The 25,686-nt window shown below is 36.2% G+C and overlaps 1 protein-coding gene across 10 annotated transcripts in view; it reads right to left on the reverse strand.

Moving 5' to 3' along the window:
- Positions 1 to 25,686, reverse strand: part of DMD (dystrophin) — a 745,980-nt gene that overhangs the window by 555,796 nt on the left and 164,498 nt on the right. For all 10 annotated transcript variants that reach the window (XM_061349397.1, XM_061349396.1, XM_061349395.1 and 7 more), the window contains one exon: positions 2,222 to 2,372. In XM_061349397.1, the coding sequence (XP_061205381.1) occupies positions 2,222 to 2,372 (151 nt within the window). The remainder of the gene's footprint in view (positions 1 to 2,221; positions 2,373 to 25,686) is intronic.

The following is a 25,686-nucleotide window of genomic DNA, read 5'->3' on the forward strand; positions in this document are numbered from 1 at the left end:
AGGTATTATCTCAGAGTCTTTCAGTGGGATGTTCAATTCACTATGAACTTCTTTCTCAGTGATGACAAGAAAATAATGTTTCTAATCCGTTTTGGATTGTGAACTGTGCTACACAGTCAGTGTACTTTTAACTTCTATGATACAGCTTACCTTGGTCTGGGTGCTTTGAAAAATCAACGTCTTCTCAGAGAGAAAATGTTTTAGAAAGGTATTAGAAAAAAAGATTCAATAGCTTTTTTCACAGATTTGCTTTTTTTTTTCCTAAGTGCTTATTTGAAGCTGCTCAAGGATACTAAGAAGGGCAGAGGCAAAGAGAAGAAAAGGTAAGGCTTTCTGACACTGTATTACTATCTGTTACATAGATACTCATGACTTACTTTGGTATTTTATATGTTTTCTAAATAAATGTTTACAACTGGGAGACAGAGAAAGGGAGATGAAATTTCAGTGGAAATACACAAATTCTGCTACCCTTTACATACATAATAAATAACATCTTAAATTCCTTGATGATTGCTCTTGTTTTGAGTGGGATAGAGTTAATTTTCTTCCTAGTAGCTGGTGCAGTGCTGTTTTTCAGCTTTAGTCTGAGAACAATGCTGATAACACACCAGTGTTTTGACTATTGCTAAGTAGTGCTTAACCTGATCAAGGACTTTTCAGTCTCATACTCGGCCAGTAAGGAGGGGCATGGGAAGCCAGGAGGAAGCAGAGACAGGACACCTGACCTAAATTAGCCAAAGCACGTCATGCCCAGTATATAAACTGGGGGGGAGTTACCTGGAAGGGATTGGTTGCTGCTCAGATCAGGTTGGGTGTCAGCCAGTGGGTGGTGAGCAATTGTATTATGCATCACTTGTGTTTATCAGTTGATTTTTTTTCCCCTTTCTCATTTAGTTTTGTATTCTCTGGCCTTAGCAGTAGTAGTAAATTGAACTTTAATAATTAACTGCTCTTATCTCAACCTACAGGTTTTACACTGTACTGATTCTCCTCTTCCCATTGAGGAAGGAGGAAGGGAGAGGAGGGGGAAGGAGTAAGCGAGCGGCTGCATGGTCCTGAGATACTGGCTGGGCTTAAACCATGACAGTGACATCCTATTTTGTCAGCCAGATCTTAAACTTCTTTGCTGTTCAAAGCATTCATAGTCATTTGCAGAAAAATATTTACCTGCTATTTTAACTACTTCAGCTTAATGTGTTATTTAACAGTTATATCTTTATTTTTACACTTGTACTGCATGATTTGGTTTCCTTTTCAGTTCAGTGATTTTACAGTCAATAAAAAGATGACTTTAAAAATTAAAAAAAGGGACACAAGTTTTTTTTTCTTTTAACTGTAGGCCAAAAAGTAGATTAGTCTTGCTTGCAAAATAAAACTGTACCTTTAATATTAGACAGACCTTATTACTTTCAACCTGAAATCCAGTAATACAATCCAGCAATTCATATGTACAAATGCCTATTAATTTAACAGATCTTTTTTTCTTATGCACAAGTAGTAATTTATAACATCAATCCAGAGTCTGTCAAGTCATGTGATTCAGGTGAACCTATCAACTTGCAAAACATCAGTTTAGAATTAATTCTTCATACCCATTACCACTTCAATCATACAAGAGGGAAATGAAATAAACTACCAAGAAACCAGAGATATTATTGTCTTTATGATGCTCAAAAAGCTTGGAAGATTAAAAGCGTACAAATTGGAACTGGACATATAGGAACTAAATAGCTATTCTGTCACGCTGCATTTCACAAAAAGCATCCTCAAGGTTTTTTGATTAAAACATGAAACAGGCAAAATAAGTGATACTTGCAAGATGCAGTTCATGGAACATCTCTTGTTCCATGTACAGCTTGTACAGCTTGTTCCTTGTACAGCTCAATGGTTAATCACATTTCTTCCCCAAGTTTTTAAAATTAAGTCTGATACTTCTGTTGGTCGCAAGTATCAAATGGAAATTAGCAGTTTAAAGAAAGACCAAAGACTTAACCACAGAAGTACCACAATACACCATGTTATCTTTTTAAAAAATGTTTTTTTTTTAACAGGCTACTGAAATTTTTTAGTTAACAAGGACAACAAAAATATTTGACCAAAATTGCCACTGGACACCTAGAAATCCTCCTTAAATGAACTGCAAAACTATAAAGAGTATCCACACCTGCAAATTTCTATTCACTGCAGAAAAACAGGAAATGGGTTAATCAAATCATACCTGGAGAAATTGGCTGGTTTTCATATGACCCACATCTCCAGCCTCTATCTGTGCTCTCGACAGCTTCTCTTCAGTTTCAGACAGCCAATGATTAAAGTCTTTCATGTCACAATGAAAAAGCCGCCACTTTTCCAAAGATTTGTCAAACCGTCTGAAAGTATAAAAGGAGATCAAATGACTGTTTAACTGCCTATTGATACTTTATTCACATACTGACTACAGACAAAAAAAAAAAAAGTGAAATAATTATGTTGGATCTCTCAGTTTAAATTTGGTATGATCTTGATGGGATCATGTACTAGCATTTCTAAATGTTACATCAAATGGAAACACGGTAGTGCTCTGAACATTCTGAAGTTATCATTAAGCATATGTGTCATAAATCAGTGTCTTATTGATTTTTTAATCCTTTTCAATATTTCAAATTAATTCCATGGTTAAGACATGTTTTCAGTTTACACCTTCATTACGCTATACTAACATCATAGCTACAATACCCACAGGCCCCAGTGTAACTGGGTATATCTCTTTGTCAATGTACTTAGATTCTAGCATGAAAAAAAATGCCAGTGCTGATAAAAGGCTCCTAACGGTCCTTAGTAATTTGCTGTACCTACAAACACGGCAAACAGTCACCATTGACTAACATACTGGCTATGCGTTGTGTCTATTCAATGATTTTAGACCCCTTCTCAAAGGGAAAAGAGTTTAAAATATCTGTGGTATGTCTGACCTACCATATCATAAGACAAAGGATGAAAAATCAGTGGACAGATTCTTAAATCCTTACTTCCCAACATGAAGGGATGATTAAAGGATTTTATTTTGGTAGAAAAATTAACTGTAATATTATATGTAACAGAGATGCAAAAGATTACTATTTTTTAATGGAAATTGCTGTAATGAGAGACTATACCAAAGTATTCTAGTCATATACTACGATTCAGCTCTAGTTTTATTGAGACAAACTTATTTTGTCAGCCTTTCAATGGATACAAATGTCCATTTATCATTATTGCAAAGAAAATGCAGCTCTCTTCAAAAGGAATTCTACTTGTATTGTGTAAAAGGACCCTTTATTAAACCCTTCTATATACGTTTCAAGTATTTGATAAACATGCAAAAATAAAAATGCCTGAAATACAAGGATGTTTGACACAAAATTAGCATATTAAAATATGGTTTCGTACAATAAGCAAGAATGGCAAATATTACTACCATGTATGCAAGTCTACAGTCCACTACATGAAAGATTGTATGAGTGCTTCTGGCAATTTGGGAAGATATACTCTGCTTTTGCCCAAGGTGACTGATTGATCTTCTGGTTCAAGATCTGTTTGCCTTAGCCACTGCCAAGTACTAAAGAAATTAAGACAGAATTTGGGTTACTTTTTTTTTTTTTTTTTTTTTGGCAGATGACATAGTCTTAATGAATTCAGTTATCCTATGTTTTCAGTTGCTGTCAAATGTGATCGCTAATCAGAGATTAGCTAAAATGTTTTGTTAGCAGATCATCATTAAACATGCTACTGTTGTTTAGGTCACTAATCCTCCTTTATGTGATTATAATAGGTTTTAGGGTGTACTTAAAGAATAAAAACAAAGATGGTAAATTATTTTTCTAGGAAGTAATCTGGTTCTGAATGGAAAAAAACTATCTGATTGTTTGAATGTTAAAGAGTTTAATTCACCAAATAAAATCACATTACTATCAGGGAATACAGATGATCTCTTTCATTGTAATGATGACTTAAAATTTTTTAGAAGAAAATATAAGCAAACAGACTATAGATCCTTTAAAAGTTGTAGTCACCTAACTTATTTATTAAAATGATTGTGATCATTTATGCTGCTTTATCATACTTTATTTTTCAAAACTAGTCAAACAATAATCAAAAGACACACTATAATATTTATTTTTTTAAAACAGCTTGCTCTGAACTACAAGGAAAAATAAATTTTACATTTAAAAAAATCACCTAGGAAATAAAAGTTAAAATTGATTTATTTTGGTCCAGTACGCTCTCTCATTTTGGACATTATATTAAAACTGCTTTCCTCCTTTTCCTCACAAAATGAAATTACTCTTCTCAGCATGAGGAAGTTTATCAGCAGCTTAAATGCAAATATTCAGTAGGGGTTGATATTAGTAACACTGAATTTGCATTCCAGCACTTGCAAATTGAATCTCCTGTCACTCTCCATTATCCATGCCTTTTCGCTGGCTATTAAGAGTTGCAAGGAGAAGAGAAAGGAAAGTTGCAGTGGGAAGATATGTATATTTAAAACTTAAAAGTTTAAATACCAGTGTTTATTGCTCATGTCTTAAGAAAACTTGTTGCTTTCAGTATAGTATGTATAAACTAAGTATCAGTAAAAAATGTAGGAGATTTATGGACAGACAAATCCAATAAATTGCAATGTTCTGTCAGTGATTAACTGTACTTAACATTGTAACTTATTGTTACAAAGATTAGAGAATATACAGTTGTTGCTGCAGTGGCAGATGCAGGTCCATTCAATACGGGGGGCGAAAGGGGACATCACCGTGCAGCTTTATGCTCACATTATGTTATGGGATATCCCTCCCAAGTATACCGCACAGAGAGAGATTCCCCTGCTAAATCTTTGTATTAAATCCTTTTACATACACTACTACTTCAGATACCTTTTTAAAATAATAAAAAAAAAAAAAAAAACAAAAACAACAAAAAACGACCAAAGAGGCTTTTGTCTGTTTGTTTATCCTGTTTTAATCCTGTTACCGTGTGGCAAGTTCAGAACCCACAAAAGGAGAAGGCTAATTAACTACAAATGCTGAGCAGCTAAGTTCCTGCACAGGAGAAAGTAGATGGTAGAAATTCATAACTGAACTCATAAAAGAGCAATGTTCTGAGGTCTATAGAAACTCAGAAAGACTATGTTTGCTGCAGGAATCAAGCACATAGTGGGTGGTTATGAAAGTGTCATTACAGACCTTGCCCTTTGCATACTTTTGCCTAGGGATCCACCCTTATTTGCTGTCATGGACAAGCCATTGAGCTAAAAAGCCCCAGTATATCCATTTGTTTGTATCTTTACCTTCTTAATTCCTTTCCCTTTGATGGGTGTAAGTGAAAGTAAGTGGTGTGGATAGTAGGTGATTGTCTGGTACTTCCGCAGTATTTACTCTTTGATGTGCCCTCTCATATTTTTCTCAGCATATGCTCAATAAGAAGATACAAGAGAGCACCCTGCAGCCAAGCATTAGGTTTCATACAGACTCCAGATGACAATGTATGACTTGTACACATTACAAAGGGTGAAAGCTTTGTACATGAGCTCTGACATGTAGTGAGGTAGCCTTATTTCTCTAACATGATACAGGCTGACAATTTAAAAACAGATGCTACACTGGCATAATCTTTTTCTATATGCACTGACACACCAGCAGGAAAGGTGTTAATCAGTGGCTTGAGGGTATGATTTCCTTTTTCTCTTTAGCACATAACAGAATTGTTTTGCCTCTGGAAACCAAGAAAGTAAAAAAGCAACCAAAGACAACGGCTGAGGTAATATGTACAATTTACATTAAATCATAAAAATATTGGTAATTTCCTTCCTTCAAAGATTATCATTTTACTAAACCTTTGGACTTGAATAGCTATAAGCAAAATTTAATATTCTTTGGTAGCATTGTACATGTTATTGCACAAAGATTTACAGATGACAATTTAGATATGCTGCTAGTGGAACTCTGTACAATGGGACTGAACTTGATGTTCTGAGTCCCAAAGTTGCAGCTTTAAAGAAGCTATGCAGAGGTGGCAGGAAAAACCTTTGAATACACAAAAGTCACAAACATGAGAAGGAGTGCAAAAGGCTATTGTTTTTTTGTTGTAAACCAAATCTTAATTTTGCATCGTGTTTCAATTAATTCGTTGATATTTTGATAACATTCCTTCGTAAACTCTGAAACCCACTTCTGTGATACATTCTGCTTTAGCAAAGCTTCACAGTCAGTCAGCCACATGAAAAAAAAAAAACATGAATAGTTATAAATTTTCCTAAAAGCCATTATTTATATCTTGGAAATTACTATTGTTAGAGACATACAATCTTATTCATCATACTGGAAAAATAGAAACTTCATTTCTATACTGTTGCTAAATAATGTACTGTAGGATTATGCTAATATTAACCTACAAATTATGCAATTTTGTCAACTTGATTCAGCACAATTAACACCTTGTAAAAATACACAAAACATCAAAGTAGTATAAATAATTATGTATTAGTATGTGAGAGCATTAACTTTAATACTTAAGGGCATTCTTACAGATAATAAAGAAAACTTGGTTTTGTCAAGCAACTTCTACAATTAAATTGCTTAAAGAAACAGCTAACCCATTTTCAGACGTTTTGATGTTTTCATTTTATTTCACAGAATTCATGCCTTTTGAGTGATTAAGCTAATTTAATTTACATATCCTCTCTGCATTTGGACCAAAAGTGATAATGCCTTTTTAGACACTAATACATCTAGATCTTGCTCCCAGATTTTGTTTTAGGTCCATTCTGGTCCACAACTGAGCTGCACATATTCTATTATCCATACTCCTGCACCCTGCTTTTCATCAACAAAATAGCAGATAATCAGAAATAAAAAATAAACTGCAACCAAAATAACCATAGGAGTGTCACCCGTCATTAGAAAATGTAATTCTTCCCCTATTCCCAGAAAGTAGGTCCTGCAGCATTATACACAAATTAAAAACATTTTAAATTACAATTACATTATAAACATTTTTGTATTGTGAATTGTATTGATTAGATTGTTGTTCTTGTCTCAGCACATTAATTTCCCATCATAAAGTTACTGATATACCATTCAGTACCAATCACTGTACCAAAGACAATGACAATTAAATTGGCTAAAAAAAGCAAGATCATGTCAGTCTTTGTTTGGCTTTAGACATACAAATTCATTTTCATGAATCATGAGAGATCAATAAACTTAATAACCATTTACAATTAATAATTATACAAAAGCACTATTGGGTTCTAATGGGCGTCATGTGTCAATAGTGTAAAAAGAAACTCCCAATACAATTTGTAAAAAGACATTCTTCTACCACACTAAATAAAATTATTTACTATACATATAAATTTGAACTTCAAAATTCCACCTTTTTTTCCTTAAGGATTCCTTCAGCAGAAAGAAATCAAATTATGTGTTTTAAAGACCTTTGCCTAGTCACCTGGATTAAAAACAGGTAACTTTTCCCTAGAGTAAATAAAGAAGTACTTGATTAATTATGACCTAGTTGAAAGAGTAGCATATTACAACTCCCTTATATAAAATAAATTTAATGAAATTGGTAATAAAACTGCAAATTGAAAACTTGCCAAGGTGAAGCTGTCAAAAAATAGCATAATAGAAATGCCCAAATCAAACATTTTACATGAAAAGAACAGTGGCTTAGTTTCACAGAAATTAAAACTAGTGATTCTGCCTGCATGTAAAGGGTATGCACACATTCCATCCTCATGATAGATGACAACATACACTGTACTTCTAGCCAGGATGCTCCAGTGCCTTATTATTACCCACCCTATGGTAGCATCCATCGGATAAAATGACATTAGGTGGAAAAAAATCACATTAGCTTCTGATTTGCTGTCAAGGCACTGAGGGACCTTCACTTCTACTGCCCTGCATCTCCAGGCTCTTTACCCCATCCCAGAAGGTCTGGCCTGCTTAAGGCCACGTCTGACATGGCACAGCAAGGTGACCTGTCTTCAGGCTTTGGAGAGCCCAGATACATGGAGAGAAATGACTGTGAGAAACCTCAGCCAGGGTTTCTACCCAGGGCTTCAGAGCCCTGACCTGGGCTACACTGTCAGTATGTCCATGGCACACCATGCTCACTGGCCTACTCAGCACCTTAGGCAAGGTGAGGCCACTGGGATAGGTCCTTGAGCTCCCTGCCAGCAGTCTCCTGACCCAGCCTCACTGTTGCCCTGGCACTCTCTAACATCCCTTCTGCACAGCCCCAGTGATTTCTACCACCAGAGCTTGAAGCCTGAGATAACCAGTGTGTTGCTGTTCAAACAACACACTGAGGAACTATTTCCCCTGCTCTTCAAAATCCTGTGACTATAGGGTGGCAGCTGGAATGTGGGGGAGCTAACATAGATCACATTTTCTGACAAGGAGTGTTAGCTCATCTGCCCTGCCCAGACAAGACCAAGCACCCAGTAACTGCTGGAGTGCATTGGACAGGCTCCAGGAGACAGTCTCTTACAGGTGGAATGATGGAATGGTTTGGGTTGGAAGAGACCTTAAAGATCATCTAGTTCCACCTCCCTGTCATGGGCAGTGACACCTTCCACTAGACCAGGTTGCTCAAGGCCCCATCCAACTTGGCCTGGTTGGTTTTATCAGAATCTAATCTAGTGCACTTTTCAGTGTGTGATCCTGACTCAAAGTACTTGTGGACGTATTCTAAGTCAATACCAGTGAAACCTAGCAGCATGTTCTGGCTCCCATGTTCTACTGCAGTTCAGATCCGCCCTGGGACAGAACTTGGTGATAGTTTCTATAACCCGGATGCAGAAACAGGTGCAAGACCCAGCATTAAAAAGACCTGACAAATCATAACCAGTTGGATGAAAATTCCTCACAAGTTCCTCAAATTACCATAATAATGAATAAATTTTAAAATTAATTTCAGTGAATTCTTGGCCCAGAGCATAAGTATGTGTAATGCAATATTGGAGGTATGAATTACAGAATGCCTCCTCAGTATTCCCCTGCAATTACTATGAAGTACTTAAACCATATGATTTCCAGTGATAGAATTCTTAGTTCAGCCTGTAATAAAACATGCTTTATCTTCCAAAACTGTCCCGTTCTATTCTTTATTTCCACTGTCTACCTCATAATCCCCCTACAATGGTGGCTTTAGAGCAGGAGCAATAACAGAAAACTGATGATACAAGTTAATGCTGGCTGTTGACTCCCTGAGCCTGAAAGATGTTATTTATCCTGTTTAAGGTGTGACAGATGTGTACAGAAATATATATTCTGCCATAAGAAAATAAGACTACCCTCTTGCACTGCAAATCCTAGTAATAATAGAGTACTTAGCATTATCTTCTTAAAATATTGATGCCTATATTTGCAGTAGGTATTTTTTACCTTTTACAGTTTTTCAGTCAGTTAAAAGCCTTTTTAATAAATGGTTGGTTTTTTTTAAAAATGTATACTAAAATTTTGTTTAAAATACCTTTTCCATTTCATTTGGAAAATTCATTTGAGATGAGAAACTTAGGTCCAGGTAACAATTACTAGGTCTTATTTCAAGAATAGCATACAGTAAACATCTTTATTTTTGTGAAACTAAAATGTTGATGAATCTTACAGAAATTATAGACATGGAAAAGCAAAGAAAATTGTATTAACAGAGAGCATGCATCATATTGCTAACCAGAGGAAAATATTTTTAAGTCATAAAGAGCCTGTTTAGATAAAATACTTTACAGTATCTATTCCAAGTTTAACAAAAACATCTTAGATAATAACCAGCTAGCAAAACAGAAAAAAAAAACCCAAACACAAACAAAAACCTCTACTATAGACAGAAAGGTTATTTTTCAGTACTATTAAACCTTGGTAAGTCTTTTTAGAGTGTTGGTATTTACAAACTTGCTTTTTACCTTTTACTACTCTGAATAATGATTCACTGTAATTAAATAAAGTATTTGCAATATTCAAGATAAAAAGGAAAAATACAATGCATTTTGTGGAAAAGCAGATGAATTGTAAAGCTTACCATAATACTGGCAAATGCTACAACCTAATATCTCAAAAACATGAATGGGGTGGTTATAAAGGGTTTTATATGTATAGAATCACAGAATGGTTAGGATAGGAAAGGATCTTAAGATCACCTAATTCCAACAACCCTGCCATGGGCAGCGACACCTCCCACTAGGCCAGGTTGCTCAAATATATATTCTTCATAAATATGTATATGCTAATTTTGTATTAATAAAAAAAAAAGTTCAGACTATTATGTATAGTAATCCTGTGAATAAGAAAATACATTAGACACTGTCAATTATAACTTAGCAATCTAGAAGTTCTTCCTTCATGAATAAATAGCAAAAAACATTTTGGCTAACACGTATGATTGTATTACCGATAACATGAATAATTTAAACAATGTACAACTCGCTAAAAAAGTCATTATCAGGAACTTATTATCTATATTCTAAGTAACATGAAGTAAAGAACAGGCTGTTCAGCAACTTGATAACTGACAGAAACCCAGAAGAATAATTGCTTTCTGTAAAGCTGTAAAATTGCTCCCTGTAAAATTATGAAGATCTAAGCAAAGTGCCTACATGTTATTACAACCCTAATGAAAACTTGCCATTTATTTTCAAGTTAATGTAATAGAGTCCTAGAGAAATAAGACCTTCTAGTCGCAAAACCCATGTATTCTTTGGTGATCTGGAAATACATTTGCTCATAAACTCATTTCCTCTTTATGTTGCTGATTTGGGGCACTTTGATTCTGATATATTTTTCCGGATTACATAATTGTGTAAGTCAAAGTAACAAAGCAGAAAAGGATTGTAATTGCTATACTTCCATATACCTACTGTACCTTAAAAGTAAAGCCCCTTCCCTTCAGTTTTCCCAGGACTGACTGTGTGCACCTGCTTGGAAAGTGGAGTCTTAATGTGTGTGGTACATGCAACACCATAAGGAATCTCAAATGTGTTTTCAGAGCAGCCTGACAGACCTAACGATTCTGACAGCAGACTACTGCTTTTAGATAATTACTGTTGTACCCTTTTGACTAGTGATTTAACCAGGATAGCCTGGGTGTCCAAGAATCCCTGTTGAGTGGCTACAGTGTCTACATGGACCAAATCTACTGAATATAGACAGCTTAAGTTACAGTGGCCCCTCAACTCTAGGTTTCAGATCTTCTAATTGAAAAACAGGCATGTAGACACACAGGGTCAAACTGAGAGGCAAAAAATAGTTACCCTTATTAGTTTAGCCAACATGACTATAGGATTTGTAAGATTATATGATTTGGTAAATAAATTCAAATGTAGTTACACATACACATTTCCCCCCTCCCCCTCCCCCCCTTTTCATTTGTCCACTGCAGAAAAGATCAGGAAAATTATCAGAGTGTTGAAAGGTGAGACATGAAGTAGGGGTACATGAAGAGACACGTAAGCATCATTTTGCCCTGGAAACCCGTATCATTAAGGGTTTGTGGTATCTGTAATCAGAAAAGAGTACTTAAAAATGCACAAAGTTTGACATCAAATGACACAGAAATAGGACTTATATTATCCAGCATTACATATATGCACCATATTTCTTATTTATAAACATTTACGTATACTACTATTTCCCCATATAAATATATATATACGAATATATACACACACATGTATAATATACTATATATACTATATTTCTAATATCACCCACCAGATTAGAAAGCTTTGATGCAAGAAGGGATAAGTGGTAAATAATCTCAATGAGGAAAAAAAAAAGTTGCTGAGTTTTCCAGAGCACGATGCTGCAAAAATTTCTAACTCAGAAACTGCGCAAAAAACTACCTCTGTAGCAACTAGGGTTGAGTTCCATCTGATCAAATGGACCTCGATGTGTCTCAGAAAGCCTTCTGATTATATTAATCTTCCTCCATAGCCAATGTAGAGAACAGATAAGTATCTAAATTAATATACATACTAAGTATAGGTATAGTACAGGTATACTGACACTTCAGGGCATGCGCACTGATTCCCTTGATACTGTAAACACTGTCAATCTTAGCAATACTCAAAGCAAACATTCACATTTCTTCCCATTCTCTGAATGTGCTATAGGAAGGACTAAGTGAATTCTATATATCCAGTATTTTATCTAGCCCAATATTTTTTTGGTCAAAAGGAGTCCAAAGCCATATGAAAGCAGGGAGTTGTGAACTTTAATGTGTTCAGCAGATACAACAGGAATTTGATAAATATTGATAAGTAACTTGTTTTTCCTTCAAATGCTTGACCACACCTGTACAGTGACCTCATACATGACTTAAGTAAGACCACTCTCAAAACTGACAACTCCAGAGTGCCTGGGGGCATACAGTTTTCAACCTCCCACTTATGATAACATCATTCAGATTCCTTAGCATCCTAACCACTCTTGATTAATAGATTCCTAAGAAGTGACTCTGACACTCAATGTACTAATTTCACAAATCTGATGCTTTTCAGTGCAGATGAAGGGATTCCATTGCTGTACTTGCTTGTACACCACAATTTAGGAGTATCATAACATGCTGCCTTAGGAAATGAAAGAGGAAGGCATGACATGATCTGAAAATTCAATATGCTGAAGTAAAATTAGGAGACCAAAGACCATCTGCCCACAGACTAGCTGAGCACATTCCAAACAAGGGAAGAGGTGTCTGTACGTGGTTGGTTGCTGAAGATAAACAGGCAGCAGAAGGTTCAACTTCTTACCTCTGAATAGAAATAATGATGGATAGTGGAATTTGTTTTTATACATTTAGACCATGCTTAGACCGTCTAAAGGCATACCAGGGTGCAAATAAGGGTGGGGTCAGCAATACAAGTATATGCTGCCACTTCATCCAACTTAGTTAGGGAAGTTTATCATGATTGGAAAACCAATATCAGTTCTGGAGGTAGCTCTCAGAAGCATAAACTGTGTCTTTCCAGTACAGGTATAGTAAAGAATCCCATTCACATCACACTTCAATCCAATCATCATTAATCTCAAGGAACAAAATAGGTGTGAAACTAGCCAGCTAGCTCAATTTATGCAAGTTATTAAGAAAAAAGTGTTGCTGAGGTGATGCTAGAGATCAGCTCTGTACAATGGAAGATGGTCAGATGCTGCTGCAAAGGCCTTCTTTCTAGGCACTGAAGAGTCTTCATTGCACATCATATTCTTCAATCACCATGGGGGAAAAAGCAGAATATCATTGAAGCAGACCCTAAGGTTATGCAGATTAAGACTGTAAGGGACTATGTTTTAAAACAAAGAAGCTAAGCAGAAATCCCTTATTTTGGGAAAACAGCAGCACAGCAAGAATCAATAGAAGCTGAACAGACATAGCCTATTTATCAGAGAAAAGAAGATCACATATTATGAGCCTCTGATCTCTCATAGAGTCCACATGTCAGTCCCACAGGACAGTGAGAATTAGACACAAAAAAATCAGATCTGAAATGGAACTTAAACTTAATCTAAAATTGACTGGTTCAGTTTAACAATATTTATTCACTTACAGTAAAGAAAGGACTTGGTAGAATATATGATTAGCAGTGTTTAAATTACCATAACAATATTAAATGTTTATTTATAGGTTCATTTAAAGTTTGCACTGAGATATTAGACCTCTATTTAATACTACAATGAATATGTTTCGTTTTCCTCTGATGTAAGATAACTTTTATGTTTTTGTGTAACAACATGCAATTATGATACTAAAGAACTATAGCAAAATTCTGGGCATAAGAAATTATGAAGAAAAAAAGATGAGATTTCAAAAAGTTGTAGCTAATTTCTAGTTATTAAGTGTCCCAGCTGAAGATATTTTTAGTTAATACTTGTCAATTAAATTGTCAGGTCTATTAAAACAGACTTGATAAAAATGTCTACTTTGCCACTGCTACTGTGTTCTATTTAATAGAGCCTATTTTACTTCTTTGTAAATAAACTAATGAAAGAAAATTGGTGCATGAAGCTATACAGAATATTTGTAGTGCATATTTCATTAAGTGTAGTTTTCATAACTCATATTTTGATGTTTTAGAAAGACCCACTTCAGTAAGAATATTCATATCTATAAATCTTTTCAAGTTTGTGTCATAAGAGAAAGCTTCAGGTTAGTAATAAGAGTTGTGCAGGAGATGCTCATCTTTTAAATGTGCAAACATGGTAATGTTAGTCGGCATATACTGAGGTTGGAGGTGTGTCTACAGCAGTAAGAGCATTAGAGTCTTTATCGCCCCTCTGTGGCATACAGACACATTAATCACGTACTACGAGAGCTTAAGACCAGGAGCATTTTTGGCCTATTTCTTTCTGCAGCTGCAGCCCCTGGGGGTTATAGCTTTTGTGTCATAAAAACCCCTGAGAACTCTTTCTAGGAAAATTGTTCAGAATCCACTTCAAGTATTTTAAAGTATGGATCACAGGTTTATGTTGAATTTAACATTTATTTTTTAGTTCGCCCATGAAATCAAGGAATTTGGAAATTTTGGGAATAACGCTTCCAAGAAATTCTGCAATTTTCCTCAAACCACAATATTTGGATAGTTTGGACTGTGGCAACATTCACTGGTTCATTAAATTTACGGAAAAGAAAATCTAAGCAGGAAAGAATATTGAGGAAGGCTGTGAGCAGCACATAGGGGAAGAAGTAGTAATGGTTCTGCTGGAATAGTATAATTTCTCTATTTCAATACTGATCCTCTGTGGTAGAAGGAAATATGTCTTCTATGATTATGCAATTAACAACTCACAGGAAAAAGATGAGATGCTCTTAAGAGCAATAAAGTACAACTAAAAAGTGTGGATTTACAATCGAACTAAAGAGACTTAATTCCTCTGGACTTACTAATCATAGCAGCTGACAGCTCAGAGATTTCTAGTCAAGGAACACCTTCTCTCCAGCTCTTCAGATCAGTTTTCCAGATAGATGAGTTTAGAGAGAAATAGCAGTCTAGGCAGCAGCCAGAAAGAAATGGCAATGTCTCCTTGAAAGACAACTAATGTAACATCCCAATCCCATTCACGGGACATGAACTGCCCATGGCTACAAGAGAATTGTTAGTTTCCAACACCGCTTGGTCAAATAACTAGCAATTTCAAAATATCATTACATATACTTAGTGTTTGCAGAACTGCAGTTCTGTGGTACAAACTTAGGAGTAGAAAACAGTACTGAGATAAATTTTCACAAAAAGACCTTGAGATCTCCCCTACTTTGTCTGCAGTGCTAAAGAAAGTATTGAAAATCCCTTCCTGCTCACTGGAGTAACAAGCTAACTGCAGTGCAAGCTGCTGCAAGTGGTTCTTCACAGATAGTTTATTCCCCTTCCTTCTGTAACTAGGAAACACAAAGCTATAGTCCCCCAAGGATAAAGTAGTGACAGCAAAGAAGCTTTTTAAGCCACAGCAACTCCCCTTTCAAGGAAGGCGGAGAGCTGTACAGTTCCATTTACAAGATGACAGTTAGCTTGACTTTTCCAAAAAAAAGGAAACCCTGAAAGCAATTTAAAAAAGGCTCCCAGTCTCCTATCAATTGCTGGGGATCAATACAGCGTTCTCCCATTCAGATGATCTCTCCCAAATCACTATGGGAAAAGTCACACTAAGTTATTTAACTAGGGATGAAGCTGTGGCAAGCTATATTTTTGGTTATCTGGACCCTGATTATTTCTGGTTCAGTTCCAGGTAAATCTAGTGATTGCCATAGACACATTCCAGCATCAGCAAAGAACCATACTGATCCTAATGGGGCTTCTGCAATAAAGCATATGTACAGAAGAGACTAAAATTACAGTGAAAGTGGTACATAACTGTAGAAGAAAGAAATAGCTGACTACGCACATCATGCTATGTAAACAGAGATGAAAATGCTGCAGTCACCTCAAGATCTGCCTTCTATTTCTTCAAGAAATCTTACTTTCATTGTTCCTTTAACATAAGTAGATTGAGATTTCATGAAAATGGTGTCTAAAATTCAAAAGTTGTGGCTATACCTAGTTAAAAAAGTAGAGCAGGTGCTTAGCTTGCTTGAAATTAAGCAGAAAAAAAAAAAAAGTGCTGCTTATTTATAGAGATATACATACAAAAGAAAGGGAGGGAGACAAAAGGTAAAAGGAATCCTACTGAATCCTACTGCTTTCTGTGCTAGCCAGGAAAAGGCTCAATAAAACAAGCTGTAGAAGAATAAAACAATCTTTCTTATTTTTGGACATTACACCTGGGGAAAAGCTTTGACATAGCAGCAAAGTCTACTTACCTATGCTTTGCTTCCCTTACATGGCAAACATCTCAAGGTTCCACTTCAGGGGGTTTTACTAGATGGAATTACATCCTTGTATTACAAGGTTCTGTAATTAATTTATTCTACTTACTATAAATATGTCTCGGTAGAAAACTGAATGACAGAAGGAGTTGCATATTAGTAGAAATCACACACAACATACCATTTGTATTACTTACACTATCAAGAGCATTAAAACAAGAATACCTGAAATCACATTTAATCCTAATTGTTAGATCCTTCATTGTCAAAAGTGAAATCTTAATATATCTATGTAACTTCAAATATTTTTTGATATCTTTTTCTTTTTCCTGATAGCAATTTAATTCAACAGCCATCTCCACAGAACAGTTTAGCTGTGAATGTGCAACATACTGATGTACATTTGTTTGTATATATATAAAAGCTTAATTTCAATTTCTCAGTCTTTTTTGATAAATACTGATGACTTCAGTGCATAATTTACATTTCAAAACATACTACAAGTACAAACATGCTGACTAGAGAAAATATTTTAATTCAAGGATCATCACACCACTGTAGCCAAGATTTCATATGCTTTTTATCACTAAGTGGCAAAACCAGTAATAACAGAGTGGAGCCCATGACTAAAATTCAGACTTCCCGTTCCAATGTGTATGTCACTTTGGATTAGTAACCTGCACTTTTTTACTCATGTGGTCCTTACATAAAACCTAAGTGCAAAAGATTTGTGCATATGGAGTGAAAGATTTAATCTGTTTACTACCACTGTCAAGGCTGAGGTGGCTGGGTGGTGGCTGGGTGCTGCCCAAGGTGGACATACACTGCCCAGCCTTCTATCTTTTCTAGTGGCACAGAAATAGTCCATCTGCCGTAGTTTCAGTGTTTGTCAGGCAGTTGGCTAGATCAGGAGTTATATAACTGGGTAACAGATGAAGATTTGGGAACGTGGTAAAAATTAAACCAAATCCAGTAAAGCTTTCCAAATCCACTTGTCTAGTGATAGTAATCATAGCTTTAATGCTTTAGGTGCAGCCAGATTTTGTTCTTGTGCCTTCATTAGTCACCAGGCATAGGGATAAGCAGCATGAACACTCACAGGACTCTTCTTTCAAACACTCACTCACAAAAAATAATAAAGTTCCCAAGGTGACAGCTGAGCTAGAAGAACAGAAACAAGCAGAGTGCTCAGTCACTGAAGATATCACAGTGGCCCTGAATGCCCTCACTTGGACCCACATCCCCTGTCCATGGGCCCAGGAGCCCAGTTCCAGCATAAGCCTGTGCCTGACCTGGGGCATATGGACCCTGGATCTATGTTGTAGTTTGCCTCCTGGAAGGACCCCTGTTTTCCACTCTGGTTGTTGGTGTTATTTCCTGGATGAACTCTGGACCCATATTATACTATTGCTTCCAGTCCTGTCTGTGACCTCATCTCTTTTGTCTCCTGAATAAGCCCCTGGTTCAATCCTTGTCCTGGTTTATCACTTTTTTGCCTCAGCTGGAATCATCCATGGACCCTGTTACTTGCACCCACTCAGGTCAAATACTGTGGAACTGTGCCCCAGTAAGGGCACTGCAGGTACTGAGGTCACCCTTGGCTCCTCCTTTATCCTCTCTTGTGGAAGAGTCTTACTCCTGCTACCTGTAAACAGAGCTCCTAGACTACAGTATTATTGCATAAATACTGACCAACTGTGCAGCGCAAACAGTTTCATGACTATACCCTAGTTTAGCATGGCTGTTGCAATCAGGATTTGATGACTGGAAAAAAGGGAAATACTACATCCATTTTCAAGAAGGGAAAAGTGGAAGACCCAGGGGACTACAGTCCAGTCAGTCTCACCTCTGTGCCTGACAGGATCATGGAGCAGATTCTCCTGGAAACCATGCTAGGGCACATGGAAAACAGTCAGGGACTGTAGTAATAGGACAAGGAGTAATGGGTTTAAATTGAAACAGGGGAAGTTCAGGTTAGATACCAGGAAGATGTACTTTACTGTGAGGGTGGTTAGGCACTGGAGCAGGTTTCCCAAAGAAAAGGTGAATACTCCATCCTTGGCAGTGTCCAAGGCCAGGTTGGACATGGGCAGTGTCAAGTATGAGGTGTCCTTGCCCATAGAACTAGATGATCTTAAGGTCCTTTCCAACCCTAATCATTCTATGATTCTATGATTTTCTGTTAACATCATAAATATGGCATGCCATGTATAAAAATGTATTGTAAACCTACATCTATGAAGCTAGTTCAATCCCACAAAAATAAGAACAGGATTGCTATGACCTGTAGTTGTAAAATCCACTAAGCATGGTGTGTTCTGCAGGAAAATATGGCATTAGTCAACAACATTGCAAGTCTTTAAACCTAAAAAGATGTCATTAACAATCTGTGGCACTAACAATTTCACAAATAAGAAACGAGAGGCCAATAGATTTCTTTTGTAGAGGATGCGGAGGTCCTCAGTATCAAGGGTAAGCTGAGACAGGTCACTCTGCTCCTTTTTTGGCTTCTGATTTCAGGAGTTTGAAAACTCAGTAGATCTTTGTTCTTATCTACCTGTCAGAGGAATACAAAGTTGCACCTTGTCTTACACTCTTTTAGCAAATGTAGGAATAGGCTGAACAATCATCAGCCTGAAGGTCATATCTAGCTCACTAGATGATTGGGTGAACTTATATACCTAGTCTCCTTTAGAAATATTGCTGACAGCAGAAAATACTTTCGGACAGTTTTGGAAATAAATGTCAAAAATAACTATGCATTAATGACAGTGGTGCATTGTTTACTCATCCTTCTCATTACTTAGGACCAAAGCACAGTATAACAAAGCTATCCCATTAGTTATTGTTGTTCTTTCTCTGTAAACAGGAAAGGAATATGGAGCACCTTATCAGCTTGTCATTCTTCAAAAGTGCTAAGCAAAGAAACTGGTGTCATTTAGCCTAGCTGGCAAGGAACCCTGATTGCATCTCAGGATTTACATATGTGATAATAACGAAAGAACAATATTAAAAAAAGAAAACAAAAGGAGGAACAGAATGAGCTTAGCTGCTTGGCTGTCTTGCACAAGATGGTAGTGCTGTTTTGAAGTTAGACATAAAAGAGAGAGAAAAATTAGTTAAAATGAAAAAAAAAAATCAACAAAAAAGCCAAACATGAAACTTCTCTAATTTTTTCTCTCTGTGTTCACACTTTAATGACTAGACAATTCAAAGTTAAGGTAGAGAATATGGTTGCATGGACTTTGATCAAAGTTGCAAGTTTATATGATATAAAAATCTTGGCTAAAGGCAGATCCTAGAAAGTTCCTAGGTGTTCCTTTTATTTTTTTCCAATATGACCTTCTCTTGCTCTGTTCATGGACATAACATATGCAGGATTGCAGAAGCATGCACACTTCAGAAGTGAACTATGTAGTAACCTTCGCAAAAAATGCGTTCCTCCTCTGTCTCTAACAGAATCTTAGAGAGAGTGGAGAGGTTAAACATAACACAGTCACCAGTTGTGCTATTACAAAAGGCAAGCTGAATCAAAAGCGTCATTTTTAGCTTCAGTCTCAGTTGTCTGTCTTCCATTTCAGCCCACAGAGAGATCAGGGGATCAGAAGCAGTTCACTGAGGTGTCCCAAAGGACTATAAAATTTGATATACCATTTCTGCTCTGGCTTAGCATGTCATACGTCATGTCATGTCATATGTCATAGCATGTCATACAATGCTCAGATGCTGGCAAGAATGTTCTAGCAGCTACAGTCAATGTTATCTATTCAAAATTTCTATGTTATTATGCCAGTCTCTGCTTTAGCTGCTTTGGAGGCGGAGGACTCAAGGGTTAACAGCAACCTGATACTGAGGTAACTTGAATTGCTGAAGAAAAAGGATATGGTGACTATGATTAGTTCCTACCTGTCTTTCGCCAGACAAGATGCTACATCTTTGTCAGATTCTTGTCTGCAGTGAATATCATGGACTTTATTTCAAAAACTAAGCATCTATAACTTCTGCTGATTTCTACTAAAGCAGTAGATGTCAACTCTGAAAAAGACATCTAATAAAAAGGGTGAATCCAGATGGGAATTGGACATGCAGGCTAACTGATAAGTCTCTTCCTGTAAATGTTTTCCTATATGATTGTACACTATTGCTCCACAGACCATAAGCTGAAATTAAAGTTTGTTGCTATCTCTTTCAAGAATCATGAGTTCTAGTCTTGTTTCCTACTGGTTTTATAGTAGTACAAACCCACTGAAAGCAGTGGAGTTGCTTCTAAGTTACAGTGCCATAAGAAAGAGAGGAATCAGCACTGGAAGCACAGAAGGCAAGTGGTTACAGTGGTTACTTGTATTTTCTTGCCATTGAATTATAGATTTCTTCCTCTTAGTCACCTATGCACAACTGCCCTCCCATTTTTACTACGGAAAAAGACAAACCGCACAGGTATTGTTTACAAATCTAATCGCATTTTCAGAAAAGATTGGAGAACCGATGCTAAAACAACATCATGAACAGCTCAGCACATGCTACTGAGACTCCATACAGACATTATTATACTATGTGATTACTCTAAGGCAGACGTGTACACATTGTTTACACATTTCCTGAAAGCTTTATAGTTTTGGAAAGAAAGATGCTTGAGAATTGCATCAATTTTCTTCTCCTCCTTTTTTTTTTTTTTTTTTAATAATGTAAATAAGTAGGAAAAAAACCCAGAAAACATCATATACTGTTCTTTGCATATCAATTACTCTTCTTACAATTAAAAAATACTGACTTTGTATTTTGAACGAAAAGTTTGAGTAGGGAACACAACAGCTTCAGAGACTTAAACTGGTGACTGTAATAGCATTTTATAGACATCGTGAGTGGATTTATGATATAGCTAATAGAAACAAATTAATGTCTATCTATGTTCCCATCTTAGCGGTACCTAAACAATTTTGCTCAAAGTACTTTCACATTTTTACATCATGGCTCATTCTAACCTTATCTTTCCGGAACTCCCCCTATACTGGGCAGAACTTTGAAAGCTCCTTGGCATTAGGAAGCAATCAAGGGATCTTGCTTGACCATTTACAATTCATGTTCTTTCCTGGCTCTTTAGCAACCCACTTGGGAAAGAAAATGCAAGAGAGGTTGTCAGGCTTCCTGTAAAGCAACTATAAAATTTCTCCATTCTTAGTCTACATTCCCCTCTACAACTTCATTATTTGCCATTAGGATTTTCCTCACCTTCAGTGAGGAAAGGGAAGGGTTTTGTTTCCCAGTTTCATAGTAGAAAAGGTTTTTAGGCAGGAAAACCTGGGAAGAAAACACAGCAAAAATATTTCGTTCCTGAATTGGAAAATCCACATTTCATAGGATATTCTAATATAGGAAAAGTTGTCTGGAAAAAAAAGACAATCTCATAAATTTACATATTCCCAGGAGAGAGAATTTAATTCTGTTTGGAAAGTCTTGCTTCAAGGTATATCAAAGGAGCTAAGTGGTCTTCTGTCCCTGGAGACTTGAGGGAATTCCAGCTTGTCAAGGTTCCTCCAGTCCATATTCTAAGGCTATATTTAAGATCACCATGCTTTAGGGGTACTTCCCAGGCAGGCATCTTGGAAATAAACTCTTCCCTGCTATAGGATATGGAATATTATATCAGTTTATAGGATGCATAAAGACTTGGGGAATTCACCAACCAATCATGCATCAAAATTGGAAAGAAGAAATGTAATTTAAGTGGCATTGCTATTGTGACAGAGGATTTAAAGATAGTAAAGAGAACTGCTGGTCTGGTTAGTGTATTGCTGGGACAAAGACACTCTCATGGTTATTAGAGGAATCTATTTCTAGGCTTGCAGACTCCCACAGTGTCTACTAAAGAGTATCAATTCAGAAATGCAGTAACATTTGCTCCTTTCCATTACTGCCAAACTTCACTGCTTGTCATTAATCACCCTGACAATATGAAAATGTAACATTATTCTGTTAAGCACTTCTATGCCTTCTGTTTTGTTACTGATCTACCATGCTGTCAGATGCTATAAACACAGGCCAAGTATACAGTTGTGTGTAGTACAAAAGGAAACAAGAAAAATGCTTAAAGGAATCATAATTAGAATGTGCTTGAGCCTAGGGTATCTGTATTGGAGCTTTAAGTTTTCTAACTTTATTTTCTTGCTAGATTATATTAGAATAATGGCTTCTAAAAAATAATATTCTTTGTAAGACCATAGCCAGCCTTTCTACTGTTTAGGAAATCCAGGAGTACTTTGTTATGTTCTATAACATATAATGTAAATTCTTAATCCCACTGTTTCTACACTGAAATCAGAGGGAAAAAAGAAATAAGTCAGGAAGGATGGAAAAGACTTAAAAAGCCCAGAGAAAAAGAGTCCTGTAACAGTAGGCATCTGGGCTACATTTTTGCTGTACATGAAGGCCTGTGAACCTGAGAGAAAAGAACAACCCAGTGATTCCCTACATTTACGTTTTATCTCAGCTTCCAGCTAGTCAGCGGGTATCTTGTATTCTGACAGAAAAAGAAAATCCACTGGAAAGACGGAGAAAGCAATTTTAGCCTCAGTTTGCTTTGCATACCACTGAGAGCACTTCCACTGCAAAACTGCCCCCTAGTGGGGCTCCCATAATGGTCCTGCAGTCGCTTACACGGGGACGAGGCAGCCTTCCTGAAGTGCAGTACTCTGCTGTGCCTAATCCTGCCTTAGAGACTGCCACTTCTCAGATACAACATGCAGAGAGCAAAGGAAAAAGGGGAAAAAAAAGAAAAAAAAAGAAAAAGAAAGCAAAACCCCCAAATTCGTAAGTGAAGACTGCAGTCATTTCTAAAGCAGGAAATAATCCATAACACATAGTATAGCCTGACAATACTTTCCCTACTCATTAAAATAAAAACAATTTCCAAACTCTTTGGTGCTTCTAACACCTGCTGTCAGAGTATTTCAGTCCCTCTGTAGGCTCATAAAGATGGCACTTGAAAGAAATGGCCCTCGTGTGGGTACAAGGCTGGGGTGGAATTTAAGATTATTTTCTTGGCAAATCAGAATATTTGCACCTGATGTTAAAAAAAGTATTTGAATATCACAGCTCTTCCTTTCTTATTTGTAAAATAACAATAACATATTATTGTAGTATGTTGTGAATTTGTGATTTTTTTCCAGGCTTGTGAGAGAAACTAAATCAGAGGCTAATAGGACTACATATGAAAATAATTTAAAACTATCTAATATGCAAGAAAACATCTATTATTACTTGTATCTTTGCATGTCATCATTAACTATATGACATCTGAGGAGAAATGTCTTATGTTACAGAGCCAGAAAACATTTGGTCAGAAAGCAGTAGTTAGGAACGAATCTCATGGGTCATGAGTGAGCAATATGTCTTGAGTGTCCCTACAATACCACTACTTAAAACTTGAATTGCGGAATGTGTACCATTTAAGAAGACATAGTAGTGCATAACCTTACAAAAGGGCAGAGTTTCATCTTGAAATACCAAAATATTCAACAAGGGTCTTGATGATATTTACAGAAGTTTGTCATTCTGGCAAAACCTCCAAATTATTTTGATTTCTATTATTTCTTAGTACTCCAGAGAAAGAAATTGCAATTATTATAGAATAGTTCTACATGCTGTAATAACATATACATAGCCTATATTGAACACTGAGGTATGTTAATTGGTATTTCAGCAAAAATTATTAATAATTAAAGAATTAAACCTTTTTTTTCCAGTCTGTGTCCCTAAACATTAATCTCCTGAGTTAATGAATTCAGACATTTTACTGTTTCAGAATTCAGTGGTGAGTATGGAAGTTGAGAGCTACTATTTTTGTCAGCATCCTATTTTCACACATTAGTTTTAAAACCCAAGGTAACAATTTTTATTATATTGAAAGCTTTAAAAGCAGCTAGATTTTGGCATACAATTCTGAGATAATGGGTCAAATCTGTGACACCTATTAAATACACAAATCTTAGTAATCAGAATTCTTTAAAATGTGATGGTTTGTTCTAAATTACTATTGAAACTATGAATTTACGGTGTTGCTTTTTGTTTTTTTCTTTCTCTGAAGACAGAAAAACAAGCATTTCCTTCTACTTCAGGGAATATATGGCACAAATTGTTGGTTTTATGGTTGTTCAAAGAATATCTGGAATGTTCTTCAGCTACATTTTCCTTATATTTTACTTCTCAGTAACTATGCTAGCAGACAAAACATACAATTATTGATAGTCTATATTGTTTAGTGTAATCTTTTTTTTTTTTTTTTAGAAAATTCAGTTTCATATTACAAAATTAATCCTTAGTCCCTATAAATTCTTTCTCAAAAGATAAGGGATTATTGTGAGATACTGACTGATGGACTCACAGGACCTGATACTGCTTATATCTGTATTTTCAGGGGTGGGAAGGGAGGGCCAAGGAGAGAATCTCACTGAAAATAATATCAGTACACAAGGTAGAAATTCAATTCAAGTACTTAGGATTACTGCAAAAGACAAAAAGGAATAAGGAAAAAGAAATCACTCCCCCCTTTGCCAGGAAGTAGCACAAGCCACTCATTTCTAAGACTGGCACTAAACAACTGCCTAAACCTATGCTTAATTTTAAACAAATGATTCCAGCTTACCCATTTGGTATATTTACATGTTTCACTTCAAGCTCTCTCATGTGAGACAGTAGACTAAATGTTCAGTTGCAATTGATGCACATTAGGTATATTCTTGGAGAATATCTTCCAAAATTTTTTAATCTAACAGGAATCTAGTCCAGATATTCCAAGAGCACTTCTCAGCAGCATAAATGAAATCATGGTGGGGACAATCAGAAGATCAGTTTCAAAAGCTCTCTTTTGATCTGAGCTAAAGAAGTCATAATGTCAGATGAATCACTTAAAGGCCTCCTATTGCCCACGAAGACTTCCCTAGCAGTGAGCGATTTTAAGCCCTATACCTCACGACCAGGCTCACAAAATCATTCATACAGCTAAGCTTTATGGCACCCAAGTGCTATGCATATATGTATTCTAACCTGAAACTGCTACACTTCCAGTTCTGCAGAATGAAATGCTGAGTCTGTCATTAAAATCTGGACCACAAGCTTTATAACGTTGAACACTTTCTTTACTGATCCTGTCTTAAAATGGCTCCAACTACACCACCAATGTCTCTCAATCTGAGATGGACAAACTAAACTGAGGTGACTAGAAGCAGTTTCATACAGCTACACACACAGATATGTGTACAGAGGATTCAATGTATAACAATACACATTATACTTAGGAAACCAAATTTATGGCTAAGGAAAGCAGTTCTGCAGCCAGACACAGTACCTTTAAAATAATAGCTAATAAAAATGGTAGAAAGATGC

Source organism: Neopsephotus bourkii, unplaced genomic scaffold, assembly GCF_033783945.1.
Source record: "Neopsephotus bourkii isolate Nb327-2 ecotype Australia unplaced genomic scaffold, CSIRO-AGI_Nbou_v1 NB_414, whole genome shotgun sequence".
Taxonomy (NCBI): Eukaryota; Metazoa; Chordata; class Aves; order Psittaciformes; family Psittacidae; genus Neopsephotus; species Neopsephotus bourkii.